We start from the raw sequence: 18,319 nt of genomic DNA on the forward strand, positions 1-18,319 counted from the left end.
TCACAACAGGCAATTCCATAAAGACAGAAAGCTTTTTAGTGCTTGCCTATGGCACACAGAGAGGTGACGGGGAATGACTGCTAATGGGTATAAGGTTTGTTTGGGGACGTTTTGAACATTTTGAAAATGTTCTAAAATTATAGTGTTGATGGTTGTACAACTCTGTAAACATAATAAAAACCAGTGAACTGTATACTTTAAAAAGCTGGATTTTACAGTGCATGAATTATATCACAAAACAGCTGTTAATAAAATAAAAAGCAGCAAAATCTAGCTGATGTATATATTTGTTTCACTTCTTTATGGTATTTTCTGATCTACTATTCTCTTTTGTTGCCATTGTACAGATTTTTTTTTTCTTTTAACTTCTTTTACTTCCAGAGATGTGCTCTTTTTTTGAGATGGAGTCTGGCTCTGTCGCCCAGGATGTAGTGTAGTGGTGGCACAATCTTTGCTCACTGCAACCTCCACCTCCCGGGTTCAAGTGATTCTCCTGCCTCAGCCTCCTGAGTAGTTAGGATTACAGGTGCCCACCACTGTGCCCGACTAATATTTATTTTTTAGCAGAGATAGGGTTTCGCCATGTTGGCCAGGCTTGTCTCAAATTCCCGACCTCAGGTGATCCGCCCACCTCGGCTTCCCAAAGTGCTGGGATTACAGGTGTGAGCCACTACGCCTGACCTGATAAATTTTTATTAACCTTATTCTCCTCCTCCTCTCTCTCTTTAAGAGACAGAGTCTCGCTGTGCTGCCCAGGCTGGCCTCAAACTCCTAGGCTCAAGCAATTCTCCCCCCACTCAGACTCCTGGGCAGCTGGGACTACAAACACACACCACGTTCAGCTAACTCCCCATCTCTTAATCCCTATGCCTACACCATTCCCAAACCTTCCCAAATTAAAGATTAACCAGACAGAGAGAAAATATACTTTTACAGTTTAAGAAATGTTAAACGTGACAACTGTTCAGGATCTACTTTTTACACAATCTCAGTAACATATGTACATATTCAAAAAAAAAAAAAAAAAAAAGGAGCATTTGCCTGGGAACAACACATCACTATAAGCAAACAAAACATCAAATAGCCAGAATTCTAAAATACACTTTGGATTATATAAAATTACATTGTAAGTTACAAAACAAATGTTGCTCATTCTTGAGAAATGTTTCAATGTTTAAATAATGTTGCCATAATACATATTCTTTCATGGCATTAAAAAAAAAATGGTGAGTACAAGGTATCATCATTTTAAGGGTAAAGAGATCAAGCAAGTACATATACAAATCCATTGGAAAAGCTAAGTTTGGAGCTGATTTCCTCTCTTGGATTGTAAAATTTCAGTAATACAGTCATTATCTACTGCTGGAATAATGCCTGAGCAATTTAGGTAAAGATACAAACAATAAGAAAAACCCTGCCCAAATATTCAAACTTGGAGAATTCTAGTTAAAATAATAGAAAAATATAAAATTTTATCCTTCCAAAAAAAGGTATCTAAGACAAAGGTATAGATACCCCATGTAAATTATTCACAAGTTATATGTGAATCAACCTTTTCTGTATTCCTTAAATAAAAGTTCTATAATTAACTGATGAAAAAACAAGTTTCGTATTCAAAGACACTTTCAGAACACATCTACAATTAACTTATTAACGCGGAAGTATATTTTAAAAAACAGCTATTTCATTGAAGTCTTTAGGTACAGGAGATTTTATTTTTGGTGCATCTTCTTACGCATTTCTTCAAGAGCTGCTTCTTTCTCTCTCAGCACCTGCTTAAGTCTTCTTATTTTTTCATCTCGAATGGTTTCTTCTAACTCTGGTGGTGTCACTGGGAAAATATCTTCGGTATAATTTTTATTGAAGAAATGACTTTGTTCATAAGCTGCATTTGAATTCAATGTGCCTTTCTCTTGCCTCTCATAGGTATAGTATTCTATCTCAGTTCTCTTTTCTTGTCTGGTTTTGCTGTGACTCGTGAGAATGTTATGTTGTGACACATCTGAAGCTGGTAAAATACTGCTTAGAGGTTGGGAACTGGTGACATTAGCTTCCCCATTTATGATTGTGTTATAAGCATTCTCTGTTTTTCTCTTCTTTATGTGATCCATCTTCTTAATAGTTTTTGCTTTTCTTTTCGTATCAAAATTCTGCTGCAATATCAAACAACATTCCAAAACAAAAACAAAATGTTATTGCTAAATGCACGAGGTACTATCAAGTTTAACAACGTCTGCAGAAACAAATATTTACCTATTACAATTAACAAAATTTATGGAAGACAACTACAGCAAGAAAGAAATATTTCCCACTGTATGCTACCAAAATGTCTTAATCACATTCAGTAAGAAGAAATTGCCTAATTCACATTTTCTTGCTCAAGTATTAGAAGCCATACTGACCTACCACAGAAATATAATAGCACTTGTAAAGTGCCTGAGATATACGAGTGATTTAATTTTTTTCTTTTCCTTTGCACAGCAGGCACATGTGGAGGATTTTCATTAGAAAAGGTTTACTAGTCTCTGATCTAAAGTTCAGAATATTACACGATAATGATATATTCATAAGTCAAAGTAAAACAGTAGACAAAGTTATAGACATTTCTTTTTATCATTATTAGATATATAAGTTGCTTAAAAGGTTAGTATTAAGAACATATGCATGCTTATATCTTCCACTACATTTGAATTATTTCATTTAGATAGAGTTCTCAAAGTAGAATGACTAGTTAAAAAGCTATGACCATTTTCTTGTAACACAATGGAAAAAAAAATGTCGCTGGTGAATAAAAACAATTAAAACACATCTTTAACTGGGATGCATTTTTACCTGTGCGTGTGTGTGTATAAAAATATACAATTTTTTTTTTTTTTTTGGAGACAGGAGTTTCGTTCTGTTGCCAGACTGGAGTGCAGTGACGCCATCTCAGCTCACTGCAACCTCCGCCCTCCAGGTTCAAGCGATTCTCCTGCCCTCAGCTTCGCGAGTAGTTGGGACTACAGGCGTGCGCTACCTCGTCCAGCTATTTTTTGTATTTTTAGTAGAGATGGGGTTTCACCATGTTGGCCAGGATGGTCTCGATCTCTTAACCTCGTGATCCGCCCACCTCGGCCTCCCAAAGTGCTGGGATTACAGGCATGAGCCACGGCGCCCGGCCTGGTTCTTTTTTTTTGAGATGGAGTCTTGCCCTGTCGTCTGGGCTGGAGTGCAATGATGCGATCTCGGCTCACTGCAACCTCCACCTTCCGGGTTCAAGTGATTCTCCTGCCTCAGCCTCTTGAGTAGCTGGGATTACAGGCGACCGCCACCACGCCCAGCTAATTTTTGTATTTTTAGTAGAGACGGGGTTTCACCACGTTGGTCAGGCTGCTCTTGTACTCCTGACCTCGGGTGATCCACCTGCCTCAGCCTCCCAAAGTGCTGGGGCCCGGTTGTTTTAAATATCGTTTTGGTACTATATATTTGCAAAACCAGTAACAACCGTCATTTATACTAATGCACAAGGGTTAAAACCAAATCAAGAAAATTAATATTAGTGTATCATTTGTAGTACCTATGAAGAGCACATGAAAATGTATTACCTACCTGTTTTCTCTCTCCTTCCTTCACCATAAACTCTGTCTCTTTGTAAGTGCCACTGTTTACCAAACTGCTAAAGGAATCAAAACCTTCTCCAGAGGTCAAATGGTCAGGAATCCGAGTAAGGCACACTCTCAAATCTTTAGTAAGGCCAAATATCTTTTTAAATTCAGCATCACTCTTCAGATGTGACGCCTTATTACTTCTTCCGTGGGAATCCTTCTTGTCATTTCTTCCTTGGGCACCTTTATCTGATGTTGATGCCATCTCATTATGGATCTGGAATTAGGAAAAGAAAACACACAAACAATACTGCTAATTATTCAAGTTACTTTATTAAACAAGCAACTAAGTGATTATTTCATCTTACATAAAAGAACACATCATGCTTTATGATTGGTTTGTATTATCCTTGCCTTACCACCCACACTCAAAAAACTGAATAAAAGGAAGTACAAACTTAAAACATTCCCCCCTACAATTTCTCAATTAATTTGTTGTACTAGAAAGGCAGTAAGTAGTCAACTCTAAAACAACTGAAATGAGAATACATACTAATGACATTAAAATAACATATATGACATTATTTAGAAATTGTAGTCTTCTGGAAAAGTCACACATGCCTTTAATCAATCTTGTATTTAACAATCAGAATTTACCTCCTTACATCTCTGGAGTTCAATGAATTCTGTACTGAAGGGGAGAAATGCTGACATTACTGAGTAGACCTCTAAGTAAGCAAGGAAAAGGTGGGTACAAATATCTAGTAAGCACACAGACAGACAAACCTTAAGTCGAACATAAGGTAACTATGTGAGCATGTTGGGTAACTGGCTGAGGAGTCACAAAGAGCTAATAAAAAGAAAAATGAAATTTGTCTACCAAAAAATAAACAAACTCATCAAAGATGCTGATACAATCTTATTTCCACAAATTACTGAAAGGTATTGATTAGCCCTGTCTCACCTTTTCCATAGTATACCACCACTACCACAAAAAAACCCCACAAAACCCCGAAACCAACTCTTTTACATGCATACTATCTCCTCATATACTAGAAAGGCTATTATATATGAACATACATACATACATGTATGTATATACATATACTTACACATTTTCACTAAGCTTTGAATTCACATTATCCTTCCCCAACTCTTCTAAACTTTTTTGCTCTGTCATTTTTTTTGTTTTAAAGATTTGGCATGCCAAGTGATTCAAGAGAAAGATTGTACTCCTTTGTACAAGATTGTACCCAATTGTACTCCTCCTCAAATTTGCTCAGATGGAAGTTTTGAAATTAAATACTCATATGTGTACAGTCTGTGTGTGATAGGGTTGGCAGTGGGGGAAAGATGTTATCATAGATAACTTTGAGAATTAAGAAAACAAACTTTTCTATATAGATATATAAAAAGAGCACCCTGACATGGGAAAATTACCTTTGGTTCTTGGTCTCTGAAAACACACTGTTGTGAAGTAACAGTTGTTGCATCAACAGAGGAACTTATTTTCTCTATGCTCTGGAGGATACTTCCTTTTCTGGGGGCATTGTGTCCTGTACTAAATCCATCTGGAAAGATTGGATTTGTGAATAAAGTCTTACTCTGTTTTAAGTAGTTACTGAATTGGTTCATATGTGGATTTGTGGTAGAAGGAGATGGTTTCTCCACTTTATTCTTCTCTGCCCTTAGATTGGCCATGGAAGCAAGCTGGGTATTGGAAAGTGATTTTGTCTCCATCTGGGAAGATTTACTTTTAGCCAAAACAATATTTACAACCTCTCTGGATATTTCTGTGACTGGACTTGAACTCACTATCTGTAACGTGTCTTTTCTTACTGGAGTATCAGGAGAAACAGAATTCTGTTTGTCAATTTGTGATGGCAGAACATCTGTCCCCTTTTTAGCCAACAGATAGACTTTCCCATTAAACATAACCAAAGCATTATCTTTAATAGGCATATTTTTGGACTGTGTCCCACTACGATCGATGGTACTCAATGATGGCATATTTATAGTATTATCTCCCAAATTTTTCCTATCTACGAAAGTTTTTAAAATCTTTGAAGCCACATTATTTGAAGACTTAACAGGAACAAGAGATGGCGTAAAAGGTTGTAGATTATCTTGGAAAATCCATTTCACTGGAGCTGCTTGAGAATGCTGACCACCTTTCAATTTTGTCTCTGTAGCAACATTCTTTGGAATTTGTGTGGTATTTAGTATTACTGGCTTTGCTATTTCTGTAACAGGTTTTGGGTAAATGTTTTGAAAGTTCTTGGTAACTACATTTTTCACTGTATTTACAGGAGATACATAAATAACAGTTGGCATTTGGGAGGCCTCAACCATTCCTGAGGTACTGGTGGTGGCAGTTGCAAGTATTTTTTGCTGCACTGAAGGAGGCAATGATGACGCTGGTACAGATTTCACTTCAGCATGGGCTGGAATCTGTAAATGATGCCCAGAAGGCAAAACTGGAGACTTCACAGTCACTGGAAGACTCTGGGTATTAACTACAATAAAAGATGAGTCTTTTTGTGTTGAGGGAGGAACAGCAAATGTTTGCATGGTGAGTCCATCAATTTTCACACCATGACTCTGAACTTTAGAAACTGATGAAGAAAAATTTCCAGTTCCCACAGAAGTAACTCTACCTTTTTCTGATGTATCTACTGTTCTTGTAAGAAAATAGTTTGAAGAACTGGCTGGTTGAAAAATGGGCAATTGAACGGACGCACTTGTGGAAGAGCTGGAAATCTGAGTCTGAAAAGTAACTTGAACTGGTTTTCCTGTATTCCCTTTCAAAGCATCAGACATGACTGAAGATTGAACTAGTGGTATAAGATTTCCAGAAGACTTAGGAATTGGAAGTAATTGCAGAAGATTTTTTCCATCCGAGCCAATCGTCTGAACTACTTGGTACATGCAGCCTGAAACACTTAAAAAAACATTGAGTAAATAAATACAAACATACTACATGGTATATACATTTTATTTAAAAATATATATTTGTAAATATTATTTTTAAATATTAAAATATAAAGTATATAATCTTCCATTTTGAGTTTTTAAAGTGAAAGACTGCAAAACAAGTATTTTGAAGTAGAAGAGATAATGCTATAGTCAGCTTCTTATATTAGGCAATGGGTATGAGATCATAACACTTATTCCTAAGACTAAAAGTTGACATTTCTAAGGTTTTGCCCTATATAAAATTATGCTACTAAAGTAAGCTCCTCTTAAAAATATTAGCATCTTCCCTTCTCCCTTTCCCTGAATTCTTTCCTCTTGTCCTCCTCCTCTACTCTAACTGAAGATTCTCATCCCCTCTCCCTTTACTCTTATTCCATTTCTCTCAATCTTTTCCCCCTCAATCTGTTCAGTCTTCTTCCTTCAATAACTCACAAGTTCTGCTAGCCATTATTCTTTTGCCTAAGCTCTCTCTCATGGTGTTACCTTAGTTTGCCACATTTTTGTACTATAGACGTCACTGACCTGTTTATGTAGGAATCATTTTCTTCTGATTACTGTTTCAGCACATTTAAGGTTTAGTGCTAAATAGTCCTTGGTATAGCAATTATTTATATTAGTCAATTGTCAATCACCTATCAACCCATACATATAATACCACTGCAATTTCAGCTGAATGATTTCCAATCAATGTGGAAAAGACTGGAAATCATTTTTTTTTAACTGAATCAATTCTGACCCCCATGCCTTGAACTATTTCTTAGTACAGATTGTCTAATTTTAAGAAAAGTCAACATATACTAATATCTGTTTGCATAATTAGTTATTTGGAGATTACTTGAATGTAGATACCTTACCTTATTTATATCTAAAACATCTTTCAGCTCCTGGGAAATATTGAGCTTTCATGGGATTCAGGGCCATCACACATACTATCACTCTACCTAGGTACTCCTCACCCAACTCAACTCTTCACATAGCTCAAGTCTTGGCATAAATGATATTTCTCAAGAGATACATTTTCTGACCACTTTATCCTTGTCCTTCCTTCATAATTAATCTATAACATCACACTTGTTAGCTTCCTTCATGGTATATATCATAGATTGTCATCATATATTAACATGTTTGTCTATAGACTGTCTCTCATGTTAAATTCTAGCAATATGAGTGCAGTGTCCATATCCCATAGACCTAGCATGGTCTTAGGTAACTAAGATCAAATAAATAAAAAAGTTCAAGGGCAAATAATAATGATAATTAGGATTCTCAAAAGCATAAAGGTATGTTTTTAAAACTCTCAGGTATTAATAAAAATTAATACCCAAAATTCTATGTATCCGTAGAAATGTTGGTTTACCTTTCTGCAGCATGAATAACATTATCATGTCCTTACAAAAATGTAAAACTGTCTTTTGGACACTTGAGAGTGGGTCAAAATATTACATTGACCTTTTGTTGTTGTTGTTGTTGTTGTTGTTGAGACAGGGCCCGGCTCTGTCATCCAGACTGGAGTGTAAGTATACAATCTCGGCTCATTGCAATCTCTGCCTCCTGGGCTCAAACCATCCTTCTACCTCAGCTCCTCAGGTAGCTGAGACTACAGATGCATGCCACCAAACCCAGCTAATTTTTGTATTTTTTATAGAGGCAAAGTTTTGCTATGTTGCCCAGGCTGGTCATACACTGACTTTTAATAAATTAAAAGTTAACTTCTAAAGAGGATAAACCCTAAGAAAAGGATGAATTCTTGCTTTCAGGGCTTTAAGAGGAAAAATCTACCTTTATTACCTCCCTGCACCACAAGAAAAGCACATTTGACCTGGATAAGGACATATTCAATATTAAGTCATTACACAAAAAGTTACCAAGTATCTGTTATAATTTAAGCACCAGGCTCATTAGGAAAAAAGGATCAGTAAGCTGCAGCCTCTGGGCCTAATCTGGCCCACTCTATTTTTGTGGATTCTTATATTTTACTTGATTTTTAAATATCAAACGAGTAACAGTAGCCTCTGTAGTGGCTCCTCAGTCTTCTTTGCCGACTCATACTTTTGAATCAACTTTCAAATGTTGAGAGTTTACCAAAGCTTAGAAAGAATCCTTCTCTTCCTATTCTGTACTCTTTCCTTAGATGCTTTCTTCTCAATGCATAACTTCAATTATCACTTACATATCAACAATTTCAATATTTCTATCTGTGGCTTCTTTGAAATGTAGGCTTATACATCCAAATTCCCTTTTAACATTTTCATTCAGAATCTCAAACATTCCTAAAATTCAACATGGCCAGATCTCTGCCCATCCTAATCCCCCAAATTCCATCTTCTGCAGGGTTTTCTTTGCTAAATAGCATCTCATCTACCTTAGATGCCTTAAGTCAGAATAGGTAAATGCTCCTTTGTTATTCTTTATATTCAGTGATCACAAAATCCTGTTGAAATTGTCTCCTAAATTTCCTTTGATCTGTTCAATTCTCTCCGAATCAACTGTTACCACTCTACTCCAAGCAAACATCATCTCTGGCTTAGAATACTATAATAGCTTCATGACTGATTTTTTTTCTTCAATCATATCTTCTACTTTTCAATTTACTCAGCACACTAAAACTGATCTTTCCCTGCTTAAAACATTGCAGTGGCTTTCCATTATTCTTAGAGTTGTAGGAAGAAAACCATTGCTTCTGATGCAATGTTAAGCCAAAGGAAGAGAGGATTTTAAGAAAATTGGGCAATTATACTGAAAGTTTCTGAGATGCCAAATAGGATGAGGATTAAAAATGTACACCTAAAATAGTGCTGTGAAGATCACTGATGGCTTTAGTAAGAGCAGTGTGGTAAGGGAAAGAAGTTGCTGAGGAGTGGATATGAAGAAAGCCAAGTAGACAACTCTTTTGAAACTTTGACTGTCAAGGGGAAGAGAAAGACTGGCAGGAAGTTACAGGAATAAATGGTATCAAAGAAGGGATCTTTCCTTTTTCTTTGTTTAAGGTTAGACAAACCAGAACAAATGTAAATACTCAAGTGAGCCAGTTAAGGGAAGAAACTGGTGATAAAGGAACAAAAGGGATACACAATGAGAAGGAGGTAGGAAATGGAAACCAGAGAGACAGCTGGAGGGACTGAACCTTAAAGAGAGCTGGAGACCCATCTCCCTCCACTGGAACACTGGAGGAGAGGTTAGGTGCATTTTCAGGTAAGCATACAACTTTGGGGTTAGAAGGCTGAGGTAATTCTCATTTAAAGGGTTGTATTTTCTTTATGAAAAATCACATGACATAATCTGCTAAAAGAGCAAAAATATGGAAAGATTTGAGGAGAATCAAAGATCTGAAACAGTCTTCGTGAGGGAGTAAACTGACCACAGAAGATATTAGAGTTGCCAGGATGTATTGATGGCATGGGGAGACAGCTAGTGGTTATGAATTTATAGTGGTACTAATCTGTACTCGAGGCTTTTCTTGTCACACCAAGCACAGATAAACAGAAAGCATATCGAGTTCATCCAGGGTTGGGGTGGCATCAGGAAGGTGCAACAAAAATCAAAGAAGAGCAAAAGAATTTAAGGTATTGATAAGAGTTATTAAAATGAAACACAGAATCTAAACTGGATAGGAAGAAAATGAGAGAATAAAAGGCTAAAGTATAGGGATAAAATAAAGGGATTATTGGTCTTTAGGGCCAGATAAAGTTAACAGTTAAAGTAGGAACAGTTAAACAAGTCAGCTAGAAATACAGGAACTGGCATTTAGAAAACAGGATGCGTGAAACAATTTTGTAGATGCAGCAATTTCATCTAAGAATAAGGACTACAAAAGTAGATAGGTGCAGCAGAACAGAGAATAAGATCACTGGGGGAAAAGATCTCTGTAATAAAGATGAGACGACAAAGAGATTATCCATACAGACACTGAAATCACATAGGATTACAGGGAAGATGGTGAACTAAGTGCCAAGTTCAGCGACAGGAAGCTGGTAGATGGTGTTAACAAGCCGCAATTAAGTGATATGCCAGAAAGTTATTTTGAAGCCTACTTTCTTCTGTAGTCTATTTTCTTTCCTATTATTCTACTAAAACTTCATTCTCAAAGATTACCACAAATGTTCTCACAGTTAAATATGTCTTTATCTTCATTCCCTAGGTACTCTCTGTTGCAACTAATTATCCCTCCATATTGATCCTCTTTCCTATCATGGTTTCCACTGTGTACAATTTCTGTTTCTCTTGACTTTCTTAATGCTCCCTTACTCATTTTCTGCATTCTAAGCATTCTCCTGTAACTGTTCCACAAACCACAAAGTACAATTCTTGATCCTGTTTTTCTCCTTCAAGACATTCTTCCTTAAAGACTGCAACAATGCTCACGGCTTCAACTATTTTCAACTATCTTCTTTGGAATAATGACTCCCGTAGTTATATCCTTTTATTCCTGTCCCCTACTGGAATTGACATCAGTTCTGTATTTGCGATGTCTTACCAAACATTTTAATACCATCACTTTAAACCCAGGAAGTCAAAATTACTCTATTGAAAACTAGTAGTCTCTCATACCATTCAATCATGTGGCAGCACCAGTATTTTTCACATCATATAGGTTTTAAATCACCTAGTCATTGCTGATTTGTCTTTATCACCATTTTTATTTAAATTCATCCACAGAATGTTGCACATGTGCTTACAAAAGGTAAACATTTAATAGATGCATACTGAATCATCAAGTCTATAAGGTTTTCTTTTTAACTCATTTCATCCATCTTTTCTTTCTTCATCATTGTGACTTCCACCATCTAAATGAGATCCTCATCAGATGTGTCTAGCACTCATCATTCTCATCCCTACAGTATTTTGCTAATGTTTAGTTTTTCTGATTGCAGCCACTATTGAATATTATGTATCTCTGGTAGATTAAAATTGTTTTCATCCTGTTACCTCCTGTTCAAAGTTTTAGTATTCATCATTGCCAATTCAGCTGGACACAAAAATCATCTACAATCTAGCTCCAACCAATCTCTACAACAATACCACCCACAACTTCTCAATGTGAAATCTCTGCTATTACCAGAGAGATCTCTTTGCTATTCTGAAATATGCCATGTACATTACATTATTTACTCAAAGTATTATTATTTTTCTTCTCCAACAATATAAAATTAGTTTCCAATTCTATCTTTTTCATAAAATATCTGCCAGTCACTCCAGTTTAATTTTTTCCAACTTGGAATTCCGAATGCACTCCCATTCGTGCCGCTAATGTTGGAAATTACATAATGCTTTCTTTATTGACTTTAATCTATTAGCTAATTTTAAAAAATGAGTAAAGTATTGTTTCATTCAATAAGACTGAAACTCCTTAAGGTGAGAGGCTTTATAATTTATTTTGCAATTATCCTTCCAATACCAAGCATAGTATTTTATATGACCTCTATATTTCTGCTTTATAAAAAAACTATATCGTATGAGCTATTTTCCAATCTGATCACTACATTTTTCCCTCTCTTTTCCTCTATTTCTCCTCCAAAAGATAAAAAAAAAGGAAGAAAAATTAAGCTTCTTCCATGTCAGTGTTATCAGTGAGATTCACATATCTACCACAGACCATAAATTCCTGTAGGGTAGATTATACTATTCATATCAATATACTCTACATCTAATCCAGAAACTGGAAACTGCACACAATAATGTTAGCTGAATTGAATCCTACAAGCTATAATTTTTAAAAAAGTCCATGATTTCCTGACAACAAAATGTAATGAGTTCTAAAAATTAATTGGAAATGCAGAATGCTAAGAAGTAATAACTCATGATGAAATATGTACTCCTTCTATCAATATACTGTTTTTCATATCTAAGAGCCTTCCATTGAAGAGATTAAATAATTAAAACCCTACAAAGATTCTGTTTTCTGAAAGATCATATTCTGAAGATTAATGTCAGAACTAAAAGTAGAACCAGATTCTGCATCCCATTTTCTAGTTTGGTCACCTAACTACTTTAAGGTAATTACTTTAAACCAGCTGGTGTTCAAACTGAGAAACTACATTTGAAAAATAATGCAGTTTAACAGTTTAAAAGAGAAAAGAGGAACATATTAGAAAGATTACGGGCTTCTAATTCTGGTTCTTATAATTACAAGTTGACTAGAAAATTTACTTATCCTCTTTGAATCTGTTTCTTCATTTGTTAAATAGGGGAAAATAAAGCTTACTAGTAGTAGTAAATGAAATAACTGCCTGGGAACATAATAGTTATCTTCCATTAAAATATGCAATTGGTCTCTGAGAATAAGGTAAGGTAAGGTCTTTTAAAAATGTAATGAGAAATTTGGCGGGGTGTAGTGGCTCATGCCTGCAATCCCAGAACCTTGGGAGGCTGAGGCGGGCAGATCACAAGGTCTAGAGATCGAGACAATCCTGGCCAACATGGTGAAACCCCATCTCTACTAAAAATACAAAAATTAGCTGGGTGTGGTGGCACATGCCTGTAGTCCCAGGTACTTGGGAGGCTGAGGCAGGAGAATCACTTGAACCTGGGAGGTGGAGGTTGCAGAGAGCACAGATTGCGCCACTGCACTCCAGTCTGGCGACAGAGCAAGACTCCATCTCAAAAAAAAAAAAAAAAGGTAATGAGAAATTTAATAAAAAGGCACATTAAACATACTGGTAATGTTATATAACTTCTGACATTTTTTACTATTCTAATATTGATATGAGGCATTCACATATTAGAAATAGACTAATAGGCCGGGCGCAGTGGCTCAAGCCTGTAATCCCAGCACTTTGGGAGGCCGAGACGGGTGGATCACGAGGTCAGGAGATCAAGACCATCCTGGTTAACACGGTGAAATCCTGTCTCTACTAAAAAATACAAAAAACTAGCCTGGCGAGGTGGCGGGAGCCTGTAGTCCCAGCTACTCGGGAGGCTGAGGCAGGAGAATGGTGGGAACCTGGTAGGCGGAACTTGCAGTGAGCCGAGATCGCGCCACTGCACTCCAGCCTGGGCGATAGAGCGAGACTCCGTCTCAAAAAAAAAAAAGAAATAGACTAATAAAAATGTTGAAGGCTGATGAACATTTTATAGACTTTTTTACAAAATACGTTTTTTTCAACTGCTAGGAAATCCTTTTCCATCTTACTATCTATGACATAATATTATGTACATATAGAACATAACATATGTAAGTACATAACATAGTTATCTATCCAATAATATGTACCATGTATTGCGTACATGATAGATATAACAGTTGTTACTAACTCTAATCCTAATAAACAGTCAAGCAAGTTATGAACTGCCATTCCCATTTTATACTTGAGAAAATGGAGATTTAGAAATATTTAATAACTTACTTAGAATTACACACTCCCCTTGAGAAAGCTTATCTACTTTCTGTATTTACTTTAGCATACCCCCATGATAACAGGGTCCAAAAAATTCAAATGTATAAACTGAGAGATTAATGACAGATTTCATTTAGACTGTATAGTATGTGTCTGTCTCTCCCTCACACACACACAGACACACTCAAATCACAAAAGATAATAAAACACTGTACACAACAAAATGCATACTGAACTGACAATGAAGCATCATCACTCCAATCAAACCAAACCCCCTGCTGAGAACACTTAAGTTTAGCTCTCCATTTATGGGAAGACAGCTGCCAATGGCCAATCACATGATGTCTTAATTCTTATTATTGTAGGATATATAACCACAGGCTTTCATTATAGTACCTCTAACGTGATGCTTCCCAAATCTCTAGTCTCAGCTCTGACTCAGCCTGAGTTTCATATCCATATATCTGACTACTTTCTTTTTTTTTTTTTTTTTTTTGAGACGGAGTCTCGCTCTGTCGCCCAGGCTGGAGTGCAGTGGCCGGATCTCAGCTCACTGCAAGCTCCGCCTCCCGGGTTTATGCCATTCTCCCGCCTCAGCCTCCCAAGTAGCTGGGACTACAGGCGCCCGCCAACTCGCCCGGCTAGTTTTTTGTATTTTTTAGTAGAGACGGGGTTTCGCCGTGTTAGCTAGGTTGGTCTCGATCTCCTGACCTCGCGATCCACCCGTCTCGGCCTCCCAAAGTGCTGGGATTACAGGCTTGAGCCACCGCGCCCGGCCCTGACTACTTTCTTGATGTGTGCCTCATCTCAGTTTATTTACCAATATCCATCCAGAAAACCGGCATCATAACTGATCCGCCTTTCTTCCTGCCAATTCATTAACAAAGTCGGTCTATTTTCCCTTCTATATTTCTTTGAATTCAACCCCTATGGCACTGCATCAGCTAGTTCAGGCCCTCAGAATTTCTGAAAAGACAACTGAAATAGGATCCTTATATGTAGATCACTCACCCTCAAATCCACACTGCCAACAGTTATCTAAAATGCACACCTATGTCAGTCTTTTTCTTAAAATACTCTGAACAATTTCCAATAGATGAAGTCTAATTTCCTTAGCAGGGCAAACAGAACCGAGCTATCTATCTATCCTACTTGTACAGAATTAAGCAACAAGTATCAGTCATAAACCACACAGGTCTTTTACTTACCAGTTCTCTGCATACATATATCCTGCATTCATCTTTAACTGAATAGCTGATACTTATGTTTCCCAACTCAGCTGTTCTTGGAATCTTTCCTCCAACTCCCTTCCTCTACTCTCTTCCTTTACTACATCAACATCAACTCTATCATTCCTCCTCCTCCACCATGACTGTAAGGTCTTCCCTGGAAACAGCCCATATCCTTTTATTTAATCAGTCTTCCCATTTAGCACAGTCTACCACATACATAGTAGGTACTAAATGAATGTTTTGTCATCAAATGTATAAACTGTATTGATAATAAGTGGTAAGCTAGGATATGAACCCAAGTCTCTATGACTTAAAAGGTTCTTTCCACTATAGCATTCTGACTCCTACTTTGTTCTTTGACAATAAAACCCAAATCAACATAAATTAAATGCATAGTATCACAAGTATCTTCCAGATTTTTCCTTTGTACTCTAAGATTAAATTTGGGTTTTACATTTTATGCTCTGATGAATTAGAGATACTTCAAACAATATATAACCATATACAATTCTGTATTATGCTACTGAAAAATTTTTAGAAAGCGGTAACTTAGGAAAAAATTAAGCTACAAATAAGAAGAAAATCAGTCACTTAAGTTATAAAAATAAATATTTAGTACCATCAAACATATTACCAGAAAAATAAGAAAACTAAGCTTCCAATAAACTAAAAGGGCTGATGTTAACATTATTTACAAAATTACATTTGGATGTTTTGTTACTTACAAAACAGAATGGAATCAAATATGCAACCATTAACCAAAGTAAATGTCGAAGCTTCTGAAACTCATCTGGTAAATGTCCCAAATATATGATGTAAAACCTCAATGATTTAAATAAATACATTCAAAGATAATAAAAACAACGTATAAATCAATGAGTTAATGAACTCAAAATGACTTATGAATGTAATTGTAATTTTAAAATCTCCAAATCCCCAAAAGGATTAGAAATTGGATAACAGAGTTAAGGGTACACACACACACACACAAAGTTGTTTATCTTGCTTTTTATATTTAAAAATGCAATCGAAAAACAAATTTTCTATAAATTAAGCTAAGTCAGAGGTCATTATTCAGGTACTAAAATAAGGCAGCAGAAATTAATCATTAAAAAGTAATTCTACTTTTTAATATCTACACAGGGCACTCTCTGCCCCTTCCCCCAAACTTCCACCACAAATTAAAAAAAAAAAAAAGAAAAGAAAAAAACACACAAGTATACCAAAATGGCTCTTTATGATTTGAAATATAATGGTTCTTTCTTGACAGTTCTTCAATAGAATTTTGGCTCATTACTATTAGTGACCATTTCCTTTTATAATACTGCTTTCAAGGAACAAACATTACTTTCGGTCTTTATTGCAATCAAGTTTTCTATTTGTAATTAAACAAAACTACTTCCTGGGCTAAAATCTGTGCAGAATTAAAGTTGTATGTTTATAATAGTAACAGCTAACATTTATATTGTGCTTTACTATTTTCCTACATGAGGTATTTTACATTATTTCATTCTCCTAATCTTTAAAATATTTCTAAGTGCTATTATTTACAGACTGGAAACAGGTACCTGGCCTCACAAATGCTAACTAGCAAAGTTGAGATTAATCCCAGGTAGCCCGATTTTCTTCAAACGAAAATTCTCTTCCGCGAGTTTTGCATCTTAGTTCTTCATTTCCTTATGAGTCTGCAGACCCTATTTTTTCCTTATCACTTAATCTACTAACCATGTTAGAGTACAAGTGAAAACATTCTGCTTTAGCTAACATTCTGTTTCCGATTCATTTCCTCTTAATAAATTAAAAAAAAAACAAAAAAAACTAAGTTACTGATCATCTATTTTCTAACTTTACAGGAATATCTTCCTTAGAAATACTGGACTCTCCTCATGCCAAATATAAATAGCCAATGAAATGGCACTTCATTACAATCCACTTCAAAAACGCTGTTCAAGAGGATTGACTTTACACGAGGATTTCTCCATTCTTACTTCTCTCTCTTCACATAAAGCTATTACTTGAAATTTTAAATATTCAATCTCCTTGTTCTAAAGCCATTTTTCTTCAATCACATACCCTTTCTGTCTCACTATTAAAATGTAACTATTTTCACTGAAGGTCCAGCGCCACCAGGGCTGCATTTGCTAATCCGCGCTGACTGCCGCGTTTCTGCGTGTGCGTGAGAATCTTCCAGAAGGTTTGAGTCACATAAGCGCGTCGGCCATCTTGGTTTTCATCTCCCGTGGAGATCTACTCCGTCCGCCTATTAAACTTGAGACGCTGGAGTCCCGCGGAGCCGGGGAGGGACTGTGTCTGGCTCTAAAAGGGGTTTTACATTTCCCAGAGGAAGGCGCTCTATGGGCTTTAAGCGCCCCGGTGACGAGCGCTTCCCGCCTGAGCGGCGCACTCTGCGGGCTCCAACTCCTCTCAAACTACACAGCGTCCGGAAACGACGGCCGACTCCACATCCCAAAGACGGACAGGGGGCAGGCGTGGGGAGGATTCGAAACCGGTACTTACCAACGCGAGGCGCTGCCTGAATTTTCCTCTGCGGGTTTCAGGAAGACCCTCCGTAGGTTATTTGACATTTTAGTGGGGAGAAAGGGGACACCTCAGCCAGGAAAGTGGGAATCGTGGGGCCGAGTTTCTCAATGGGGCGAGAACCAAAGCGAGGGAATGTTGGGCTGCAGTTGCCCGCAGCAACTGTGAGGGGTTCGACCTTAACGGAGAGCGACAGCGGGCTCTCCAGAGGGTGTATCCCCAAGCTCCGGAGCGAGGTCGCGCAGCCACCCAGAAACCGGAAGGCTCCTGGCGGTGGACTGCGCCCTCCCAGCCCTACGCTCAGAATCGGCGTGAGTCTCCGCCCCCAGAGCCTACGACAACGCTCCAGACCCTGCCGGAGCAGGCGCAGGGGGCGTGGCCTTGGTGGCACCGCCCCCAACGGGGCCTGGTCAGTGCTGAAGACTGCGTCAGACTGGCTCTGCTGCCCCGCCCACTGAAGCCGATAGCTGGAGAAAAGCTCGGTTGGGCGTCTTCCGGGGTCGTCACGTCCGTTTGCCAAGGTGACTGGCTCGCTAAAGCCCAACCCTTATGATTCAATCCAATGGCAAGTGATATTTGCTATCTTTTCTTCCGGATCAAGGAACAAATCGCAAAAGAAAGCTCTCCGGACACCTACGCAAAATAAAATGTTTCC

General features: G+C 37.3%; 1 protein-coding gene across 3 annotated transcripts; it reads right to left on the reverse strand.

Moving 5' to 3' along the window:
- Window positions 1–918: 918 nt before the first annotated feature.
- Window positions 919–18,094, reverse strand: LRIF1 (ligand dependent nuclear receptor interacting factor 1). Of its 3 annotated transcripts, none has more exons than XM_030937115.1 (4): window positions 17,644–18,004; window positions 5,025–6,525; window positions 3,589–3,861; window positions 919–2,150 (listed from the first exon to the last, which is right to left on the reverse strand). In XM_030937115.1, the coding sequence occupies exons 1-4, from the start codon at window positions 17,709–17,711 to the stop codon at window positions 1,713–1,715; spliced, it is 2,280 nt and encodes a 759-aa protein (XP_030792975.1). In that variant the 5' UTR covers window positions 17,712–18,004; the 3' UTR covers window positions 919–1,712. The 3 variants fall into 3 exon arrangements, with proteins under 3 accessions (XP_030792975.1, XP_010356828.1, XP_010356837.1); XM_010358526.2 differs by having other exon boundaries at window positions 919–2,153; XM_010358535.2 differs by lacking the exon at window positions 5,025–6,525 and having other exon boundaries at window positions 927–2,153; window positions 17,644–18,094.
- Between the last annotated feature and the right edge of the window lie 225 nt (window positions 18,095–18,319).

The sequence above is a fragment of the Rhinopithecus roxellana genome, chromosome 8 (genome assembly GCF_007565055.1).
Source record: "Rhinopithecus roxellana isolate Shanxi Qingling chromosome 8, ASM756505v1, whole genome shotgun sequence".
Taxonomy (NCBI): Eukaryota; Metazoa; Chordata; class Mammalia; order Primates; family Cercopithecidae; genus Rhinopithecus; species Rhinopithecus roxellana.

Coding starts and splice junctions, on each gene's coding strand:
- LRIF1 (XM_010358526.2), bottom strand. CDS start 17,711: ATGTCAAATAACCTACGGAGGGTCTTCCTGAAACCCGCAGAGGAAAAT. Junction 6,526..17,643: donor TCAGGCAGCGCCTCGCGTTG/GTAAGTACCGGT, acceptor TGTTTTTTTAAG/TGTTTCAGGCTGCATGTACC. Junction 3,862..5,024: donor TCAGAGACCAAGAACCAAAG/GTAATTTTCCCA, acceptor TCCTAATTCCAG/ATCCATAATGAGATGGCATC.